This window comes from Lagenorhynchus albirostris, chromosome 17 (genome assembly GCF_949774975.1).
Source record: "Lagenorhynchus albirostris chromosome 17, mLagAlb1.1, whole genome shotgun sequence".
In the NCBI taxonomy this organism is placed as follows: domain Eukaryota; kingdom Metazoa; phylum Chordata; class Mammalia; order Artiodactyla; family Delphinidae; genus Lagenorhynchus; species Lagenorhynchus albirostris.
Window position 1 is genome coordinate 51,570,272 of NC_083111.1, and position 23,615 is coordinate 51,593,886.

The following is a 23,615-nucleotide window of genomic DNA, read 5'->3' on the forward strand; positions in this document are numbered from 1 at the left end:
TAACACTTTATATAATACTATGCCTCTCATCAGGATACAGTACCAAAAAAATATGCTAAAGACTTGCAGTTTGGAAAATGAAATAAAATCAGAGGCACTGGGATATTTTAGTTCATATCCTAGACAAGAAGACAGAAAATATCTACCCTCATTGAGAAAATGTTATTGATATGGTCCCTAAACCTAAATACAGTTTGCGAAGGCAGAAGGTTTCCTAGGAGATGTAGATCTTGCAAATATTAACAGTGAAGAAAGATCCAACATGATCCGATTAGGCCTACCCTTCAGATCTTAGTAAAAGGTTGTGGGAGAATAAGAGTGTCCTTCATGCTTAATTTGGAAACAGATATCACCTTCAGGTGTGATCATATAAGTACATACCTAGCTTTGCAGTGTCATTCATTGTTGGAGTGATTGCTCACATAACACATCTTCTGTGCCTTTTATCTTTATAGGGGTGATTTGGAAAACTGCTGTGGCCTAAATTCTAAATATGTTTATAAAATGCAACTTTGTTTCTAGGTGGTCTTATTCCATCTAATTCCTTTTTGTGTTTGGCTTTTAATCAATAATTTCAGGCTAAATGCAATCAAATGTCTGAAAATGGAAGAAGTTGTCCAGTAAAATACTCTATTATCTGATAATAGATGGGTTGTCATCGTTGGCTAATGCTCATACTGTATTGATCTGGTTTAGGTGTTACGTGTATGTCTGTGTATGTATATGTAACACGTGGTTTAGGTGCTATATGTGTATGTGTATATATTATAGCTACAGAAAAAGGGGGGGACACTTTTTATATACCACCCTTTTTTTCATTTAAATTTTTGCTGTGTTTTGTTAAGTTAGACATAATTATATAGTCTACCATACAATTTCTAGTTATCCTTTACTTCCATTACATGTAAATGCTGATTCCAAAACGCTGCATAATTATACAATTATGGTAATATCACTACTCATCTATTACCATATGGCTGTCTTGCAAATAACTCTTCAAAAGTAATTGACTTTCAAAATATTCTCTTCAGTTATTTTGCTTTGCTGCTACTACTCTTTGCCAATTCTACCTACCTATCTTACTCTCCATATCATTAAACTAAGAGAATACATCTCTGAAACAAATATATTCATTGTCTCATAGGAAAGACATCTGAGAAAATCAGACTCAAAAGGAAAAGAAAAAAGAGCAAAGTGTAGAACAATATTGGGCCCATTGCCAAATTTATTTTTGGCCCTGATCATCTGGGCTAGCGCTTGCTTGCTATGAAAGATGACTCTAAGTGACTCTGTGCTGATGGAATTTATTATAAGGAAAGGAATAATTTACTAGTCACGGCTTCAACTTACAATTGCAGACTTCTTGTCCATATAAATCATGTGCTATGTTCATACAGTCAGTCATAACAAAAATTCAGAATGTACTGTGCTGTTCTGGATTGACCTAGGCTTCCTTTCCTAGCTTCTTAGATTTCCCAAAGTATCAAGTTTAATTTGGGAATTCTCTCCAAACTTCACAAGCTAAAAGAACGATAAGGAAATATCAGAGTGTCTCGTCAGTTCAACTTCAGTAATCTTGAAGATTTACTCTCTGACTAAACCCTAGTCCTAGTATCAAAACATTTCTTACTGGTAACACACTAAAAAGCTCTATAATTTATATAGGATTTATATGAATGAACAACAAGTTTCCTTAGGTTTGCAGCATCCACTTAAGAAGGTTGATTTGGAACATTTCATATTATACAATTTTATTACCTAAATTTCTATCGTGAACTGCCAAGAACTGATGCTTTTGAAAGGCTGACTCGGATGAGTTGATAGAAGATTTTTAAAAGGCTTATTTGTAGGCTTTGTAAGCCATGATACCATGAAAAAGAAATTAAAGCATGAAAAGGAAATCCTCCAAAAACTAATAATATTCTCTCCCTTAGGGTCCTTCCTAGTTCTGTAGTCTGCACTGTACAAAAGAAGACAAAAGCCATAGCTGATTTATACAGGAGCCTAAAAATGAACAAAGAGCTGAAAAGTTAGTTTTAGGACTTAGAAGAAAAATCCCAGAAACTAAAATATTTTAACTTGGAGTAAAAAGATTACAAAATCAATAACAATAATAATAGCTTGCACTTATCGAACAATTGTGATGTGCCATTCTTCACAGTTACTCTATAAGAGGGCAGTATTATTATACCCATTTTACCGATGAGAAAACTGTGGCTTGGAGAAAATTACCATGTCCAAAGTCATATAAACAGTAACTGATGGAGGTGAAGTTGAATCATAGAAATCTGACTCTAGAGCCAGCTTTTTAACACAACAGTCACCATAAAGTATATGATATTCATGCAGATTGAACAGTGATTTGAATCAGAGAATACTCCTTAAGATACTCGTATGAAAAGAGGTGAGCTTGAACCTATTCCAGTTTTAGAGAGAACATTATTTACAGAAAGTAATGGTAATGGAAGAGGAACAGGTTAAATAATATCACATGAAAACAAACATGGAAATTCAGACCATGGGACATAGCGCAGTATCACTGACCTGTTTCTGCAACAAGCCAATGGCATGCAAAAAACAAACAAACAAAAACCAGTGGAGTCTTTGCTCAGATCTTACACTTTAAATGTGGCCCATTTTGAGTCCAGCAACACTGACACCACCTGGGAGATTGTTAGACAGATAGTATCTCAGGTCCTGCCCCAAGTCCTACTGAATCTTAAGATCCCTAAGTGATTCATTTGCACGTTAGAGTTTGAGCAGCACTGGTCTAGATGACTAGAGATTTAACTAATTGTAATAGGTAGAACTTGTTTGGATCATGATTCAACAAGCCAACTGCAAAAAGACATTTTCACCTACTGGGGAAATTGGGCACGGACTAGTTCTTGGATTCTAAGCTCTAATTTTATTAGGTATGATAATAGCACCTAATGGTTAATGATGAATGTCCAAATCATTTAAAATTTAGGCACGTATACCAGGATATGTAGGGGTGAAATAATATGGCTGGAATTTGCTTTAAAATGTCGTGGTAGGGCTTCCCTGGTGGCGCAGTGGTTGGGAGTCCGCCTGCCGATGCAGGGGACGCGGGTTGGTGCCCCGGTCCGGGAGGATCCCACATGCCGCAGGGCGGCTGGGCCCGTGAGCCATGGCCGCTGGGCGTGCGCGTCCGGAGCCTATGCTCTGCAATGGGAGAGGCCACAGCGGTGAGAGGCCAAAAAAATGTCGTGGTAAATACAGTAGCAGTAAGTGATACAAATGTGGCAAAATCTTGAAAATTGTTGTATCTGTCATTCTGCTCTTCTATCTGCTTTTGAATCTTAGAATATTTCATAAATTTATAAAAAAATATCAAAATAGGGACTTCTCTGGTGGTCCAGTGGTTAAGAATCTGCCTTCCAATGCAGGGGACGCAGGTTCGATACCTGGTTGGGGAACTAAGATCTCACGTGCTGCGGGCCAAGTAAGCCCGTGCGCCACAACTAGGGAAAAGCCTGCATGCCGCAACTAAGACCCAACGCAGCCAAATAAATATAAATAAATAAATATATTTTAAAAATCAAAATAAATGGACTTATGCCCTAGAAATTGTAGAAATAACTAAAAGAAGTCTCTTATAGTAGAAAGAGTTAATCATTTCACAGAATGTCAAAGAATCTTTCTCCAAAGGATTTAAATAATAGCACACATTTTTTGGTCTATGGGCAATTTTAGATATAGTCTTGGTAAAAACCAGAAGACATAAAAAAATCTGCCAGGCTGCCTTTCTCAAAAATGATTCTGTGGTAGATGTTATACTTTGTGAATACTTCGGGCCATTGGTCTTAGATTTAATGCCTTAGCTGTGTTTAAAAACAAGAAAAAGCAGTTGGAGATGCCTCTGTTCTAGCCCTGTGTTTCCTCTCTTGTGGCATTCTTCACTTTAATGGTTGACTGATGGAATGTTGAGCAACATAGTCATCCAAATCCAGCATTTAATAGAGAGTCCTGTACTGATCTCATTCTGTTGAGAGTCTATGCCTGTAAGTGCAGACTAAGGCCTTCTGATGTTATGTGATCAATAGGAAACCCTTTAAGCTGGTATGTATTTGTCATATAGAAAGGCATTCCTTTCAACATCATATAAATCCTTGATGTACTTAACCACTGCAAAGCATATCATTTTTTGTTTCTGGAAAGGGGTGCAAAAGAGAATTCCACAGGCTATTAAAAAGAGGAACCAAGTACTTTTGCAACCAAGTACTTTGGCAGTATTTGTGGTAATGTTTTCTAGTTTCTGGTTCCTTCCTGTAGATACCTAAGAATGGTTCTCAGAGACTAAATACTAAACTCTGCCAACAGCCCCAGATGTAGACATTATACTGTTTACAGGTGAACAGCTGACCCTGACTGGTTTAGTAGGTGCCTTGTGTTTAGGGAGTGAGTCAGTGGATGAGCAAGAATTTGCTTCCAGAAACCTTCCCATTTGAACCACAAGTAGTTTTCCCTACATGGCACTATATTTTGGTCTATTGGTTTGGATTTTATGGAATAACCTAGAGCATCTAAGGTTTTCCTTTGATGAATATGTATTTGGAGGAATGAATGAGTAATGGGGTAATGGAGGGAATTTTGGTTCTGACTCTGAATCAGAGTGACTGACACTCAGGTGCTGCTCCTCAAGCTTCTCTAATTTAGGTTGTGCCCCGAGAGGCTCCCTATTTATAGGAAGCTGCTTTGTTAGATGTGTGTGTTTTTTGACTTTTCAGACACAAGTTCTTTTCTCTCTCTCTTCCTATTCTTCCTGGTAGATGCCCAATCAGCTAGTATTTCTTGCTCTGTTCTTTTCAGGAGAGCAGCCTCTGCATGAAATTTTATATATTGCTCATTAGCCTTCAGTACAAACAAAAACCTGTTAGTCAAACCATGATCATTTTTCTTTTCTTTATTGAAGTATAGCTGATTTACAATGTTTGTACAGCAAAGTGATTCAGTTATATATTCTTTATATATTCTTTTTCAAATTCTTTTCCATTATAGTTTATTAAAAGATATTGAATATAGTTCCCAGTGGTATACAGTAGGACCTTGTTGTTTATCTATTTTATATATAGCAGTTTGTATCTGCTAATCCCAAACTCCTAATTTATCCCCCCACCACCTTTTCCCTTTGGTAACCATAAGTTTGTTTTCTATGTCTGTGAGTCTGTTTTTGTTCTGTAAATAAGTTAATTTGTGTCATATTTTAGATTCCACATGTAACTGATATCATATGGTATTTGTCTTTCTCTTTCTCACTTACTTCACTTAATATCATAATCTCTAGGTCCATCCATGTTGCTGCAAATGGCATTATTTCATTCTTTTTTATGGTTGAGTAGTATTCCATTGTGTATATATACCACATCTTCTTTATCCATTCATCACGGACATTTAGGTTGCTTCTATATCTTGGCTATTGTAAATAGTGGTGCTATGAACATTGGGGTGCAAGTATCTTTTTGAATTAGAGTTTTCATCTTTTCTGGATATATGCCCAGGAGTGGGATTGCTGGATCATATGGCAACTCTAGTTTTTTAAGGAACCTCCATACTGTTTTCCATAGTGGCTGTACCAGTTTACATTCCCAGCAATGGTGTAGGAGGGTTCCCTTTTCTCCACACCCTCTCCAGCACTCACTATTTGTAGACTTTCTGATGATGGCCATTGTGACCAGTGTGAGGTGATACCTCATTACAGTTTTGATTTTCATTTCTCTAATAATTAGTGATGTTGAGCATCTTTTCATGTCCCTCTTGGCCATCTGTATGTCTTCTTTGGAGAAATGTCTATTTAGGTCTTCTGCCCATTTCTGGATTGGCAAACTGTGATTTTTGGCATTCTGCAAACATGTTCCACACACCTCTGTACCCTTCAGCTTGTTTGTTCTGCTACAGCACAATATTATAATCTTTGGCTGGAGAATTGTAATTAGAACAACTTGTTGTTTTTCCTAACCTTATTGCCACTGTTAAAATTGTTTATTATTATAAAATATAACAATATTTCCAAAGCTCTAAAGTACCTTTATTACTGTAGATGAACTTTATAGGAAGCATGATGCAAAGTTTCATAGCCCAAAGAATTAATAAATATATCAAAAATAGTATATCCTTTTGCTATTTTAAAAGAATATCATTATATTAAAAAAAAAGCTTTGATGTGTGTGTCTGTGCATGTGTGTATATCCCAAATAGGTTCTATTAGAGAAATAAGATGGTCAGAGGATAATTTTCCCCCAAAAAAGGTAACATCAAGACAGATATAAAAATTAACCCATTAAATATTTTATTTAACTCATTAATTAAGGAAGCAGTGAGATGTTACAACCAATTTAAAGGAGAATCCAAACAGACATAGAACAGGCTTATTGGAATGAATGTTTAGATGGGGACACATTCTTCCACTGTTGGTGAAGAAAGTCAATTCAAAGTCAATTCAAAGTTGGACAGAATTTGCATAAACAAGAATGTCTTTGTTTATAGACAAGAATAATTTTGCATAGCTCTCAGCTTTTACACTTTATAGAGTTGTAAATTAGGTTCCATAGAATCAAAAGCAGATAACCCAGAAGAGTGTACCCTAGACACTGCATAGTTTTTCCACTGAAGCACAGGATTATTTTTCCCTTACAATACTGTATCCCTAAGTGCACTGTTACTATCAGTGACCCTCTGCTATCAACACAAAAAAGTCCAAATTCCTTAGACATTCACAATTTAGCTTCAGCCTCTTTCCAAATTCTGTTCTCCAGCTCAACACCCTTAAACCCTACTTTCTTCAGCCAAAGTTAACTACATTCTACTAATTCTACTAATCCTTCAAGTCGCAATTTGTCACTTCCTCCAATTTGTACAATTTGTACTTTATCTATTTTAACTAGGAATTACCATACCTCCACTTGAGACTCATCACACTTTTTTCTGTACTCTTCCTGTGTATTGACCGTCTGCTGTGACCTACAGTAGTTCTCAAACCTAAGAGTACATCAGGATTACCTGGAGAGCTAGTTAAAACACAGATTTCTGGGCTCTGCCCATCCTCTGATTCAGTGGAGCTGAGCTTGAGCCTGAGAATTTGTATTTCTTACAAGATCCCAGATGATGCTGATGATGCTGGTCTGAAAATAACACTTTGGTAACCACCTGCCCAGAAGAACCCTGTAAAAAAACTGCAGATAACATTAATGAGACATAGGTAGCCCTTTAGGAATTCATAATCTAATGGAAATGTCAAAAGCTGGCTCCCCTAAGACTACCTTTTGGTAAGACAAAACTGAGTTTATTGAGGTAGAGAGAATACCACCTCAACAGAGCCTTTTAAGTGCCTTGTGTTGGGGGTGGGGAGAAGTCAGGGGGAGTAATAGCTGAGATTTTTGAGATTTTCAAGTTTGTTTGAAAGCAGGTCTTCCAGGGTAACAACTTGGTTAGGACTGGGTAAGAATCATGGTATGATAGTTTAGAATTGATAGAATAAGATGAGGATTTTGAGGCAAGGGGTTCAAAGAGCTCTGGTGTGAAAACTATCAGTTGATGCTTTCTGTTGAAGAGCTGATGTCTTCGTTCAGGATGTTCCTGAAATGAACCAAAGCACAGTAGAGTAGTAAAGTCATATTAACGTAGACAGTCAACTAATAGTTTCAGAGACAGACACATAAAGTGTGTCTGGAAATACCAAGTACATGTCTCATAAACATTCAAAATTTTGGAGGAGTGGAAAAGAATGCATATTTATTAAGAACCAATTATATTACACATACAGTGAAGTGCATGTGTGTGTATATGTGTGTGTGTGTGTGTATATTTCAACTAACTGTATATGTATATTAGATTTTTGTGATAATTATGATTATCCCTAGCTAATGCGGATAATCCTTATTGGGACCTTAGGATAAGAGGACCTTTGGATAGAGCTCTTTTTATATTATCCAAAACTCATGGTCTCTTCTTTTTGGGAGAGATAAGTAGTGAGTATGATGATTTTAAAACACAGTAAATTCTCTGTATAGAAATAATAGAAATAAGTATATATTTTTAAAAGCCTGATTGGCAAGTGAGCTTCATTTTGGGAAGTAACTCAAGCTCTAACCTTTCGTGGAATAAAATTGACATCTGTTACCTTGCAAATCAATTTTTAGGAACACCCTAAGGTGAGTGTATTAAAGTTACACCTGAAAAAGACAAATTAAATCTTTTGAAATTCAAATTCTGGCACAGGATTCAATGTTTAAGCTCTTGAAGAAATAGTTAAAACTTTGTACCAAATACACTCTATGTTCGGTCACAGTACTTGAAAGAATACCCAGCATGCTTTTTACAGATTCCAAAATCAAACTAGAATATATGCATAATATAAAATAAATTGACTTAGATTTATTCATGACAGGCTCATAATGCATGTTCTATAAAATCACTGAGGTGAAATTCATTTCAATGTTCTTTTGCTAAAGTTTTGAGAAAACATCTGAAGGTAGCACACCTGTAGAAGTTATCAAGTACTTGCCATTCATGCTAATGGTATTCACAACATAAAAATTTGCTATCTTCAGAAGCATCATTCTATTAGCAATAAACTATTTTGCATGCAGCTGTTTTCTCCCTTTGCCATTTGGGCTTTTATGACACCTTTCAGTCACAGATTTCTCTGTGCTAATTGCAGCTAAGTCAAATTGGTACAAACAGGACTTCAGAGAGTAGGGTGTCTTAACTGGGACCACATAGATTTTGAAACAATAAATGCAAATGTGGGGCTGAAAGAGAAAGCACAGAACGATATTGCAGTAAGTGGCCATAGCCTGCCCCACATCTTCTCTGTAATGAGATGGAGAGGTATCAGGATCAAGAGAAACATGCTATCTCCGTGCACAACATACTAAAGTGCAAATGTAAAAGAAGATTAAATATTACTTTAGCTAGGCGGAGGATGAAATAAGGCTGTTTGAGGACAAACTATAGAAGTTGCCAGAGGCATAATGCAGTTATCTTTCCCAGCATCTACTAGATCTGGGTTTCTCCACCTGGGGGCTATTGGCATTTGAAGCTGGATAATAACTCTTTGTCTTGGGAGCTGTCCTGAGCATTGTAAGATCTTAAGCAGCACCCTTGGCCTCAACCTACTATATGCCAGTAGCACACCCTCAGTCTGACAACCCAAAATATCTCCAAACATTGCTAAATGTTCCCTTGAGGTAGGGTTGCCAGATTTAGCAAGTAAAATTAGAGGACCCCGAGGTAAATTTGAATTTCTGATAAACAGCACATAACTTTTTGGTATTAAGTATGTCCCATGCAACATTTGGTGTAGAATTGTACTAAAAATTTATTCATTGTTTATCTGAAATTCAAATTTAACTGGGAGTCCTATATTTTATTTAGTAACCCTACTGGGAGGCAAAATTGCCCATGATTGAAAACCCCTGCGCTGCAGATACCACTAAATTAAGAGCAGACACCCAAGAGACTCTTAACTGACTTGACCGACAGTGTTGCTTTCCTTTACCTCTCTGAGGTTACCAGTAACCTTGTTTACAAAGGGAGGGTTCATTAACTTTCCCCTCAGGGTTGACATGAGATCTAAAGGAAATAATCTATGAAAAATTCTTAGTACAATGCCTGGCATAGGAAGCAATTGATAATATGTTCATTATTATTACCTTAGGATCCCTCACAAGATGGTGTCATAATAGTTACTGGTCTCTGGACTTAATTTTCACTAACAGGAAAGACTATATTACAGAAACAACAGGAGCCCAGCAGTGATTCTCAATCTTGGCTACACAATGAAATCACCTGGGCAGTGTCCTCCCTGATGTCTGTATCCTACCTCTAAGAGATTTGGATTTCATTGATCAGGAAGGTGGCCTGAGCACTGGGATTTCAGAAGATCCAGAGGTCCTAAAATGTGTAGCTAAGGCTGAGATCCACAATGGGAACCACAAAAATGGGTTGGGATCCAATCTAGAGAAAAGATGGACATGATTTCATACATTCATTCGTTCAACAGATACAATACCTGAGTGCCTACGATGTGCCAGGCCATATTCTAAGCAGTGAAGGGAGTCCCTGTACTTGTTGAATGCTAGTACGGAGAGACAGACAATAAATAAGACATTTTAATCTAATTTCAAAGATTAAAACTGAAGCCTACATGAGAGATGATAGCATTCCAAACAATCAAAGTCATCAATACTCTTACTGAGAAAGCAAAATGGGGAGAAAGCAGTGTGACTTAACATGTTCTCTGAGTTTAGTTCCTAGAAGAGATAAAAGTAGGAAGGGCATATTAACCAGGACAAGTAAAAGGATGGCATAAAACTGTAAAGAGTGTTAGAAAGGTCAAAACACAGAGCGAGGTTTCAGAAACACTAAAGGAACTAGCCAACTAGGATCATTCTGTGAAAAGGGAAGTCTTTGAATAAAGGAGAATAAGAAGCTGGTATGAGGCTCTCTTCTTGAGGAAGATGTACATTGTTGAACCGATTATTAAGACAGAACAACTGTGCCTATTTTGCTTTTTCTCAATTAAGAATGAATGAGCTACATGTCAATTTAATAATCTAGCCAGAAGAACCTAGAAGGGTAGAGGAAAGTTTTCTTCCTCCCCAACAGAGCACTGATCATATGTCAGGCTTGTGTCAAATGTCATGAACTTACACTGTTTTCATTAAACACTAGGTCACCATTGCTACCCCAGTGTGATAGCTGAGGAAACTGAGGCTAGGCAGTGTTCACTGAGTTATTCACGAATACAAATCAGGAAGCACTAGAGGCAGAAGGTTGTCTGTCTGGTTTAGCATCTCCCTGGTGCCTAGTCAGGGCCCCACATCTGTTGACTGATTGAACCAATAAACAAACCCCTGAGCATTATTAAAAAAACAAAAATGAATGAGCTACTAGAAAATACAAAACAAAAACTGTGACATGGAGATTTATAGGCTAAGGTAGGTGAGGATATAGTGAAAGACCACCTACATCCACTTTGCATAACTTGTAACCTCTTTGTCCAGAAAACTTGATTATCAGGATATTTTGATATGTGGTCTCAGACCCTTTGGTAGTAATAGTATGAGAATGATAGTGTATTTGTGAAAATTATATTCCCTTTTGTACCAAACAAACCTCAAATATATATAATGACTTAAATACAAGAGAAATTTGTTTCTTGTTCAAGTCCAAAATTGGTGTTCCTGAATGGTGGGTGGCTCCCCTCTAAGAGTAGATTCAGGGACCCAGGTTCCTTCTATCTTGTGGCTCTACCATCTTTAACAAATGGCTTCTTGGGTCTTCCTGCTTATCTGCTTCCAGGCTGTGAAAGGAAAAGACCGTGAAGGGTCATCAGTGGAATGCTCTTGTGGGCCAGGCCTGGAAGTAGCACACATCACTTTTGCAATCCTTCCATTGGCTAGAACTCAGTCACTTGGGCACCGTGATCAAAAAGAAAGCTGGGAAATATAGTATGCCCAGGAAGAATAATCAGATTTGTTGACAGATAACCAGTCTTTACCAGGATAACAGGAGATCTGCCAGAAAACTATAGTTAGATGAATAATTCAAATTTCAAAGGATGGGGCTGAAATGGAGTTGAAGGATACAGAAACAACAAAGGTTTGAAACCCATTGGGAGGGGATAAACAGTGATCGTGTGGAGTCTGTACCTCATCTTCTTCTGTCCATTAGAAAGGCATTTAACAAATATATGACATAGTTGATAAATGAAAACTGGGTGATGGTATCATTTAGTGGATTCATACTTCTTCAGATAAGTGTGTCCAGTGAGTGGTAATCATTGTCAGCCATGAAGGCACTCTCCTGTGCTGTGCCCTGGGACTCTCCTTGCCCATGTCCCAAATATTTTTAGGAACAACTTGAATAGAGATAAATTTGTGGCTGAGTCAGGGAAAGAGATAATTGAACGATACTTCAGTGAAAGGATCAAGAGTAGTTTCAAAATGATCTCAGCAATCTAGAACATGGGTCAGCACAATTTTTCTGAAAACAGCATGGAAGTAAATATTTGGGGCTTTTGGGTCATAAGGTCTCTGTCACAACTAGTCATCTCTGCTGTTGTAGCATAAAAGCAGCTATAGACAATACATAGATGAACTGGTGTGGCTGTGTTCCAGTAAGACTGAATTGATAAAAACAGGTACCAGGCCAGATTTGATCCATAAGCCATACTTTGTTGAACCCCGATCTAGAAGTATAGGCTGAAATTTGAAGGCAATAAATCTAAATTTGTTTACTTAAGGCCAAGGGACAATGGGTCTAACACTGAACATGTGTGATATCCTTTCTAATCAAAATAGAGCTGCAAGATAGGTATTATTTGCTCTTATTTTACAGATAAGAAAGCTACATCTCAAAAGTAAATACTTTGACCCAGCTTTCACATCTGGAAAACACTTTATGGGACATCCTGCCACTTTAACAAATGTTGGGGTGAATCGAGAGTCACAACTCATTACTCAAGTCAAAGATGGAGCACTTCATGTGGCAGCACTCCCTGTAGAAAAGCCCTGGGTTCTTCTGGCTCTGCTCTTATCCAAGTGTGTGACCTTGAGAGATTCGCTTGACTTCTCTGGGTCTTAGCTAACAAATCAACAAATATGAGAGGCTCAAACAGATAAACACCAAGGTCTCTCTCAGCTCTAACAGGGTTGCTATTACTAAATTAAGGGCAGCATGTGAAAGAGAACTGAGACTTACTCTTTATAGCTCTAAAAGCAATTCTTTTTAAACTTCTTCTAATATAGTTTTACCTAAAACTAATATATAGAACATAAAAATGGCATTTTATGAGCATACATTTGTTTTACAAGTTCAAATTTATAATATTTTCTGATCATAAAGACATTTATTGAGAGAATTAGGCTGATGTGAATGAAACTGAAGTTTTAAACTGGGAGTGATGGATGATTGATGGGTTCTTAGCATCAGCACCTCAGCATTCTACTCATTGTGTTTTGGTTTGTTTGCTTGCTTTTGGTTGTGAAATGTCAAGAAAATTCTTATTCACATACATCATTTAGATGGTAAATTAATAAATATTCTTGGAATCTGAGAATACTCGTCAGAATATAGAAATGGCAAGAGAGGCCTGAAAAACAAAATGCATGAATTTGACAACATAAATCAGGAAGTCTTTTGTATACTAACTTGGAATATATGATAAAAATCAATGTAAATTAAGCATTTGTAAACCCTTGTATCAGTCAGGGTTGGCTAAGCTTCTGCTATGGTGCCCAAATGAACCCCTAAACCTCAGTGGCTTACTGTAATAGTGTTTATTTCTTTCTTTCTTTCTCGCTCATATTACATGTCCAATTCAGATTGAAGTTGCGGGGAGGGACTCTGATCCACGTAGTTTCTCAGGGATCGGGTTATTGGAGATGGCTCAACCATCTCATAGCTGTGCCACCTGAAGCAGGTGGTATCCTTGGTTGCTGAAGCAGGGGCAGGGGCATATGGAGTGTAGAACATTGGCTGCTTTAAAAAGAGGCTGTTTCTTTACACATGGGAGTGTAAAACACGTCACTTTTGCTCAGTGTTTGTCAAAACTAGCCTTGTGGCCCTATTCAGAAGTAAATGTGTGATTTGTGTGAAATATGCAAAGCACTTAGAAGAACTGTAAAGGAGCAGATCTCAAACACGGCTCATCATCAAAAACTGAGGTTCCTGAGCCCCACCCTACAACCCTGGAATCAGGATCTCTGGGGTATAGTAGGGAAATCTGTATTTTTTTAAATGTTCCACAGCTGATTCTCATTAACTGCAGGATGTTGCTGCTGGAACAGGAATGTTTTTAAAGTGGAGGAAAGGCAACAGTTAGATCTATGGATTTGAGATTACCCAGCTGCAGTGTTGGAGATGATTAAAGAGGGGAGAAACTAAAAGCTGGGAGATTTCATGTCACACAACACATAGGGTTTAATGACCAAACATAAGTGCATGTGTTTATGTATCATGCAGCCTAACAATGCTGTTGTATCTTTCTCTGTATGTTTTAAGCATCTCCTCCCCACACCTTTCTTCCTTAACTCCAGAAAATTAGTAGAGTAGGCACAAAGTGGCTTCCAACCAGTCTTTGTTCACTTCATTCATTACATGTTTTTCATGCCACTGCTGCTCATGGTGTTGGTTGTAGAGCCAGCTTAGTTCCCATAAGAGGCCCTGGGTAGGGAGTGCGGAGTGGGGTAGGTGGGCTTAGTCTGCTTCTCTCTTGAGAGGTAGCTGGAAGTGGTCAAACTTTTCTTCATGCCTGTTAGAACAGCACAGAATCTGGTTCTATTGATGTTTCTGTTGCCTTGTGAGAGCTAAGAGTAGATCTGCAGTGGGAGAGAATGGCCAGTGCATGACTCTTTTGAAAATCAAACCTATCTGGCTAGTGCTGGATTGACCATCCAGGTTTGGGTTTCTCTTCCTATATGCAGTCTGGATTTTGGCTAATTTACCTGGTATTATTAGCATCTTTCCCAAATGTTGTTTGGGATGGGGAGGTGGGGAGTCAAGGAACCCCCATACACTTTAAGAAGAGGAGTAGGTTCTCTTCCTTTCAAATATTATGCTCAGCACTTACCAGTCTTCTGCTCATGCACCCTGGCTGAAGCAAGTGGAATATTGATAAGAACTTGGCATTGCTGCCCAGAACTTTGTCTAAGAGAGATGGATGGACTTGTAGGCAGGTTCTATTTTTATTGCCATGCTTCATTTTGTCTTGTATTGATAGACCCCAAAGTTCAATTCCCCCATAGCCTCTCCAACAAGAAAAAATAAAAATAATAGTATCTAATTACCAGCTACAGACTGAAGCTGGAAACTGGCATTTTGGTATAAAAATAATAGCTAGCAACAGGCTTAGGTTTCTCCAAAGTTGTTTTGCTCTTTCTTTTCCTTTTTGCATTTCCATTTTTCTAATACCTTTTAAAAAAATACAGAGCAGAGATACGGAAATTATTTCTAATACGGTCTAAACTAAAACAACTGATAACATACAAATGTAAACGTTCATAAGAGACTACTATGCACAATTACATGCCAATAAATTGGATAACTTAGGAAAAATGGATAAATTTCAAGAAAAATTCAACCCAAAACTGAATCATAAAGTAATAGAAAATCTGAACAGATCAATAATTAGTAAGAAGTATGGATCTGTAATCAAAACATCCCCAAAAAGAAAGGCCCAGGACCGGATGGTTTCACTGGTGAATTCTACCAAACATTTAAAGAAGAATTAACACCAAAAAAAACTACAGGACACTTATCTCTGATGAATATAGATGCAAAAATTCTTAACAAAATACTAGCAAACAGTGGGATTTATTCCTGGGATGCAAGAATGATTCAACATATGTAAATCAATAAGTGTTATATACCACATTATTAAAATGAAAAATAAAACTAATATGATCATCTCAGTAGATACAGAAAAAGCATTTGGCAAAACTCAGTATCCTTCCATGACAAAAACTCTCAATAAATTGGGTACAGAAGGAATGTACCTCAAAATAATAAAGGCCATATATATGATAAGCCCACAGCTAAAATCACACTCAGCAATGAAAGGCTGAAAGCTTTTCTTCTAAGATCAGGAAGAAGACTAGGGTGCCCACTGTCACCACTTTTATTCAACATAGTACTGGAAGTTCCAGCCAGAGCACTTAGGCGAGACAGAGAAAAGGCATCCAGATTGGAAAGGAAGAGGTAAAGTTACAGATGATATGATCTTGTATATAGAAAAATCCTAAAGACTCCATAAAAGTACTGTTAGCACGAATAAATAATTTCATAAAGTTGCAGGATACAAATTGACAGAGAAAGTCAGTTTGTTGCATTCATATATGCTAAGAACTATCTGAAAAAGAAATAAAGAACACAATCCCATTTACAATGGCATCAAAAACAATAAAATACTTAGCAATAAATTTAACCAAGGAGGTGAAAGATCTCTACTTTGAAAACTGTAAGACACTGATGAAAGAAATTGAATAAGACACAAATAATGGAAAGGTATCCTGTGTTCATGAGTTGGAAGAATATTGTTAAAATGTCCATACTACCCAAAGTGTTCTACATATTCAATGTGATCCCTATCAAAATTCCGATGGCATTTTTCATAGAAATAGGACAGACAATGCTAAGATTCATACGGAGTTGCAGAAGACCCCAAACCGCCAAAGCAATCCTGAGAAAGAGGAACAAAGCTGATGCATCACACTTGCTGATTTCAAATTTATTACAAAGTCATAGTAATCAAAACAGTGGGGTACTGGCATAAAAACAGACACATAGATCAACGGAACAGAATCAAGAACCCAGAAATAAATCATGCAGATACCATCAACTATAATGGAGCCAAGAATACAGTTTCTTTAATAAATGTTGCTGGGAAAACTGGATAGTCACATGCAGAAGAACGAAATTCGACCCCTATCTTACAACATACACAAAAATTAACTTGAAACAAGTTAAAGACTCAAATGTGAGACCTAAAACCATAAAACTAAAAGAAAACAGGGAAAATCTTCCTTGACATTGGTCTTGGCAATAAATTTTTGGATATGACTCCAAAAGCACAGGCAACAGAAACGAAAATAAACCAGTGGGACTACATCACAGTAAAAGAAACAATCAACAAAATAAAAAGCAAACCTAAGGAATGGCAGGAAATATTTGCAAACCACTTATCTGATAAGGGGTTAATATCAAAAATATATATGGAACTCATAAAACTCAATAGCAAAAAACCAACAATTGAATTAAAAACTGGGCAGAGGATCTGAATAGACATTTTTCCAAAGAAGACATACAGATGGCCAAGAGTTACGTGAAAAGATGTTCAGCATCACTAATCATCAGGCAAATGCAAATCAAAACCACAGTGAGATATCACCTCACACCTGTCAGAATGGCTGTTATTACAAAGGTAGGAGATAAGTGTTAGCAAGGATGTGGAGAAAAGGGAACCCTCATGCACTGTTGGTGGGGATGTAAATTGGTACAGCCACTATGGAAAACAGTATGGAGGTTCCACAAAAAATTAAAATGAGAACTACTGTATGATCCATCAATTCTACTTCTGGGTATATATCCATAGGAAATGTAATCACTATCTCGAAGAGATATCTGCACCCCCATGTTCACTGCAGCTTTATTCACAATAGCTAAGACATGGAAACAACCTAAATATCCATCAATGGATGAATGGATGAATAAGATGTGATATAGATACACAATGGAATATTATTCAGCCATAAAAAGGAAATACTACTATTTGCAACAACATGGATGGACCTTGAGGGTATTATGTTAAGTGAAATAAGTCAGACAAAGACACATACTGTATGATCTCACTTACATGTGGAATCTAAAAAAACTGAACTCATAGAAACAGAGAGTAGAATCGTGGTTGCTGGGGTCTGGAGGTTGGCGGAAATGGTAAGATGTTGCTCAAATGGTATAAATTTCCAATTTTAAGTTGAATAACTCGTGGGGATCTAACATATAACCTGGTGACTATAGCTAACAATATTGTATAGTTGAAAGTTGCTAAGAGAGTAGATCTTAAACATTCTCATAGCACATATACCAAAAAGATAACTATACGAGTTTATAGAAATGTTAATTAACTCTACTGCAGTAATCATTTTGCAATATATACTCCTATCAAATCATCACATTATATACCTTAAACTTAGAATATGTTTTATACCAAAAAAATAAATCCAGCAATTCAACTTCTGGGTATAGAGAGAAATGAAAACATATGTCCACAAAATAATTGGTACATAGATGTTCATAGCAGCATTACTCATAATAGCCAAAAAGTGGGAATAATACAAATATCCATCAACTTATAAATGGATTAATAAAATATGATATATCCCTATAATATTATTTGGCAATAAAAAGGAATGACATACTAATACCTGCTACAACATGAATAAGCCTCAGAAACATTAGGCTAAGTGAAAGAAGTCAGACACCAAAGACCAGATATTGTATGATTCCATTTATGTGAAATGTTTATAAAAGGCAAATCCATAGAGACAAAAAGTAGATTAGTGGTGGTCTATGCCTGTGGTGGAAATGGGGAGTACTAGAAATGGACAAGAAGTTTCTTTGGTGGGTAATAGAAATGTTCAAAAGTTAGATTTGGGTGATGGTTTAACAACTGTGTAAATATACTAACAACCATTGAATTGTATACTTTTAACAGATGAATTATATGGTTTGTAAAATCATATGTCAATAAAGTTATTTTAAAAATAAGGCAAAGGGGGCTTCCCTGGTGGCACAGTGGTTGAGAGTACGCCTGCCAATGCAGGGTACGCGTGTTCGTGCCCCGGTCCGGGAAGATCCCACATGCCGCGGAGCGGCTGGGCCCGTGCGCCATGGCTGCTGAGCCTGCGCATCCGGAGCCTGTGCTCTGCAACGGGAGAGGCCACAGCAGTGGGAGGCCCGCGTACCGCAAAAAAAAATAAATAAAAAATAATAAATAAATAAAAATAAGGCAAAGGTTTGCTGGAGGAGGCATGCACAATATATAAGGACACTTTTTTTTTTTTTCTTAAAGGATGAGAGGAATATATGTGGTGATATGGCATGATAAGGAGAAAGGAACCAGAGTGGAGAGAGAAAAAATAATAAAACGCAAAGGAATAATAAGGCTGACAAGTCATAGACAACATACACCAGACTAAGGTCAAGAATTAATTTGGAGAACGAGAGGCATGGATGTGTAAGGACTTCCTTCCTTCTGAGGCAATATATGGAGATGAGCTTGTAGATTAAAAAAGAAAGGGGAAGAAAAGTGAGAGCGTTTATATTTCATGGCCTATGATTTTAAGTCATTTAGAAGACCAAGTAACATGTTTGCGTAATGAATTTGGTAACTTCAGGAGGATGGTGATGGGTCAGACAACAAATGGGAAGAATAAAAAGGAAAGATGACGAAATGAGTAAAACGATTTTAGAGACATTAGGGCTTAGCTGAGTTTAAATAAAAACTTGTAAAGCACTGAATCATCAAAGTTATACATTTTTATCCAGCAGCTCTAGCTTTCCATGAAACAGAAGCAGAAAAAATTGATGGGTTAACTGCTTGTAAACCTGTATTTGAACTGGTAGAGTACAGGTTCCTACTAAGGTTAGATGTAAAAGTGCAGATTTAATCAGGTATAAAATACTCAACCACTATTTTGGATATGATTATCACAAACTAATGGCAGATCTGAAGATGTAAAATATATTTTAGAAAAAGGATTTCACTGTAGTTAATCAGGATTAGACTTAAGTCATTGAAATTCAATTTGTAAAGCTTACTGAGCCTCTCTGAGATCTTGGAAGTGGTGCTAAGCTTGGTAATGCTTCCTTCCTTATGAAATGGAAATCGCAGAAAAACTGGGATCCACTTACCACTCTACCAAATGGGTTCCAAGGAGGTACAGAAGGAAGTCTGGAGCAGTGCTTTCCTAAGCAGCACATCTGAACACAGGGATGGTTGCTGAATATGCATATTCCTGGGTCCTTACTCAGAAACACTGTGAAATCACACTCTGGGGGTACAGCCCAGACAGTCTATACATTTAACCAAGTATAAAGGTGATGCTGATGTTAGAATGGTGAAGTTTGTCCAACCTATTAAGAATTTAAGCTGAAAATGGTGATGATGGGAAAAAGATCAGTCAAATAATTTAAAAGGGGGGGGCAGGGCAGAGGATAATCTTTAATGGTTTGGCAAAAATGCTTAAGTTCCTCAAAGATGTTTTCTGGACTCCACTGTTCGGTATGATTAGCTCTTCAACTTCCTAGTTCAAACCTTTTCTTCAAATGCATTAATAATCTGGTAATTCCAAGAAAGTTTATTTACCGCATGGGAAAAACTAAAACAGCTATGAACAGATGTGAAAGGAAGAGAATAACCAGATCTCACAGGAAACAAAATCGGGTAGTAAATGTCTGTCAAATGTCGTTGCTCCTTCTCTGCTTAAAGGAGGATAAAGTTGCACACTGAAGCCCTAATTACCTTGCCTTACAGGACCAGAGTCATGGAATGTCAAACTCTAACATCAGTTCATAATGCCACGGCGAACTTCGACCGTGACGATTGCTGCTTTATTTTACGAAGATGGTCTCATAAGGCTTCCTAGGAAGCATTTTATCTGGGTTGTTTTATGTTAACTACGACTTTAGTTTTACCTTAAAACTAACATTCTCTCCTTCCTCTCACCCACCCCGCCCACCAAAATTTCAAACTGCAAAAGTTTCCTGTGGATTGTGCCCCTCCCCCTAACACACAGAGACTCACAGAAACTTTTGGACACACAGAAACTTTTGGACACTGCTCTCCTAGGCCCCCAAACTCTCCGCAAATCCAGTTTAGCCTCCCCAGGGCCACCCTTATACCCTTATATCCTTATACCCGGCTCTACCCTCGGGTCCCGAGGCTCGGCCTCCTCCCCTTTCTCCAGCAGTCCCGAAAGTCCGGTCGGGTCGGGACTGGGCGGGGTAGGGCGGGGCAGGCCTGCTCCATTGGAGCCAGGCACGTGGGGGGAAGCGGATAGGTTCGGTTCGGCTTGCTAAAAGGCCGCCGCGTTTCGACGCTGCCTCTGTTCCAGGAAGTATATATCTACTTTACAAGCTAAGTTTGGCCCGAACTGGCGTTTGGAAGCAACAAGAAAAACTTTTCAAAACTTTTGTCCAGCTTCTTTTCCCCCGACGCCTAGTTCCCTGATGGTCCGCCCCGGGGCCAAGTTCCGGACGTCCCCTCCCCTTTTCCCTCCCAGCCTCCGGTGAGGCGTGCCGAGCCACCGCCCCCAGTGTCGGCTCGGACGCGTGGGTGGGCGAGCACAGAGTCTCGGCGGAAACCGTTGGCCTCCTCGGCGCCTGGCCGGCGGCAGCATGGACTACCTGACCACGTTCACGGGGAAGAGCGGGCGCCTTCTGCGAGGCACAGCCAACCGCCTGCGGGGGTTCGGGGGTGGCGGCGTAGCCCGGCAGGTGCGCTTCGAGGATTACCTGAGGGAGCCCGCCCAGGGGGACCCCGGGTGCGGGTCCCCGCCCCACCGGCCCCCGGCGCCGTCCAGCCCGGAGGGACCCGGTGAGCCCAGCCTTCCTTCGCGTCCCGCGCGGCCGACCCGGGCTGAGGGCGGGGGGGAGGCGGAGGTGTGGGCGCTGCGCTGGGGGCGCGGCCCCGCGGGCCGCCGGCGTGAACGGGGTGGGCGGGGGGCGCGGGCCGGGCGTTGGCAGGTGTGCCGGGCCGGGATGGCGGCGGGACCGGGGTGAGGAGCGGAGGGCTCGCTCTGCTCTGGGGACGGAAGACTTGCTCGTGTCTGCGTCGTAGCTTTTCCTGCTCTGCTCTTCCTGCTTTCTTCACCTATGCTCGACTTTCCTTACCCCGCCAACTATTTCAAGGGTAGGATCCCTTCGTTTTTCCCTCCCCGTGAGAGGTGAATATTGAACCAATTGTGACGCTCATGTTTTCCCTCTTAGAAATCATTAAGAACGCTGTGCTTGACTTGGGTTTGGATTGGGTCATTGTTTTTATTTGATATTTGCCAACTGTTAGAATTCACATAAGCACTTAATACGGCTTTGGAAAAGAAAATGTTTAGCGTCCACGGGAACCCAGTGGATTTTTGTGTCGTGTATTTTGAAAGGCTGCGTGTTGTCTTGAGGTGGCAGAACCTGGAAACTTTTCTCAGTTATCATTTCTACTGCCTGTTCAGTTTTCTTTTGTCATAGTGGGGTTGTACTGCCCTTTAAAAAATCAGTCATAATGACAGGACATTGATATCTTACGGAATTTTTAAAAGCACTTGCTGAAGCGGTATTTGCATCATGCATATGGTAACTTCTCCAATGTCGTTGGCTTTCCCTGAGTTAATAAGTGGCAGACCTCTCCTAATCATATTTTATTCTTGTTACCTGTTTTAATATGCATTCTGGTGTTATGAGAGTAAATTATGTGAGTATTAGTTTAGAAAATAGAGAAAAGTACAAAGAATATAAAATCTATCCATGACCCACATCCTAACATTCATTTTAAAGCACTGAAACTGTGAGGATATCTATTGAGTGTGTGTGTGTGTGTGTGTGTGTGTGTGTGTGTGTGTGTGTGTAATTTAAGCTTTGAAGAAACTTGAATATTAAAATGTAATTTTATCATGGTCCCTTTTATTAATTTTTCTTCACTTTACATAATATTTTTTCTTCACAATTCTTGTTTATGGAATTAGAAAAATGAAAAAGGGGATACTTGGTTTCTGCTTTGAAGGACATTAATCAGATGCAGAATCCTCTTAAAGGTGGGACCAGGGATGAGGACTAGAACTTTAAAGTGTTTGAATAAAGGATTTTTTTTTATGAGACCTCAGTTGATTAATTGAAAACAGTTGAAATGTGACCAGCCTCTAGGTAGATGAAGAACTGAGAAATATGTGGTGTAACTTAACCTGGAAAGGGATATGATGAATAATTTAACAAATTTGCCCAAATATATACATCTGATTCATTGATTCAGAAACATCTATTGAGCACACTGCTATATCAAACACTGTCCTTAAGAGTTACAGCTTCAAAATACTATACCGATTCCTCTTCTGTTGAAGCTGCCTTATGAACTCATGGCACTTTCTTTAATATTCATGGTGCCCCCAAATCTCTTGACACAAGTTAGAAAGGCCTTGTGATGTCAGTTTATGACCAAGGTCAGTGGACAGGTACTTCTAGCATTAACTAGCTGAAAGAATTTGTATAAATTACTTAATCTCTCTGGGTGTATATTTTCTCATTTTAAATGAGGTTGATTGGATGATCTCAAAGGTTCTCAACTCTGGAGCTCTTTTTTCATTTGGAACAGAATTAGTGAACATGATAGATGGTAAAGCTACAAATTAAATAGCATTTGGGGTTAAAAACATTGTAAGTCTATAAAGTTATGCCTACAGAGTTCTGAAGGTAGTTCAAAAGATGAATGCCCCAGCAATAACTTGATTACCCCCTCCCACTCTTAGAATAAGTATAGCTTCTTCAGTTGACTCCTTTGAGAGGCAACATGTACACATACAGGTAAAAAATAAATGGTTCTTCATTAATTTCTAGGCAACCTTTGCTTAAAATGAGAGATCTTTTCTTGGCAGCTGCCTACCAGATAGGTTTCGGGTATAGGGTTTTTCTTTACATTTGTGTCCTTTGGAATGAGTATTTGTTAGTCTGTTTAAAGGATTTCTTCTACTCTTTCTGCTTGTGACTACCTTTATTTTAGATTTTTATAACAGCTGCTTAAGTTCCCTGTTATTTGTCACCCTTCCTTCAGTTCTTTCAAATGTCCTGTGTGTTGTAGCAGTATATCTTGTGCAGACACTTCTACACTTGTAGATCGGCTACGCTCCAGGACTCCATTTGTTGTTTGTGATCTTACCCCTCACCATTTCATGTTCAGTAAAGGTGCTGATAAAATAGTTTTACCATTGACAGTTTAAGGATGGACCAGATAAAACTTTGGTCGTATGTTTCTGATTTTAACTCTTTCTGTAAACAAACTGCTTACCTGACAGTGTTAACTGATGCCTTCACTCCTCTCCAAGGTGGCT

At 38.6% G+C, this 23,615-nt stretch overlaps 1 protein-coding gene across 6 annotated transcripts in view; it reads left to right on the forward strand.

Moving 5' to 3' along the window:
- Positions 1 to 23,615, forward strand: part of OXR1 (oxidation resistance 1) — a 375,079-nt gene that overhangs the window by 252,182 nt on the left and 99,282 nt on the right. For 2 of the 6 annotated variants that reach the window (XM_060127555.1, XM_060127557.1), the window contains exon 1: positions 20,824 to 21,121. The exons of 3 other annotated variants lie outside the window; for them this stretch is intronic. In XM_060127555.1, coding sequence (XP_059983538.1) covers positions 20,923 to 21,121 — 199 coding nt within the window. In that variant the 5' untranslated portion in view covers positions 20,824 to 20,922. Of the gene's footprint in view, positions 1 to 20,823; positions 21,122 to 23,615 lie in introns of those variants that run through there. One more of the 6 variants, XM_060127559.1, reaches the window with a different exon arrangement.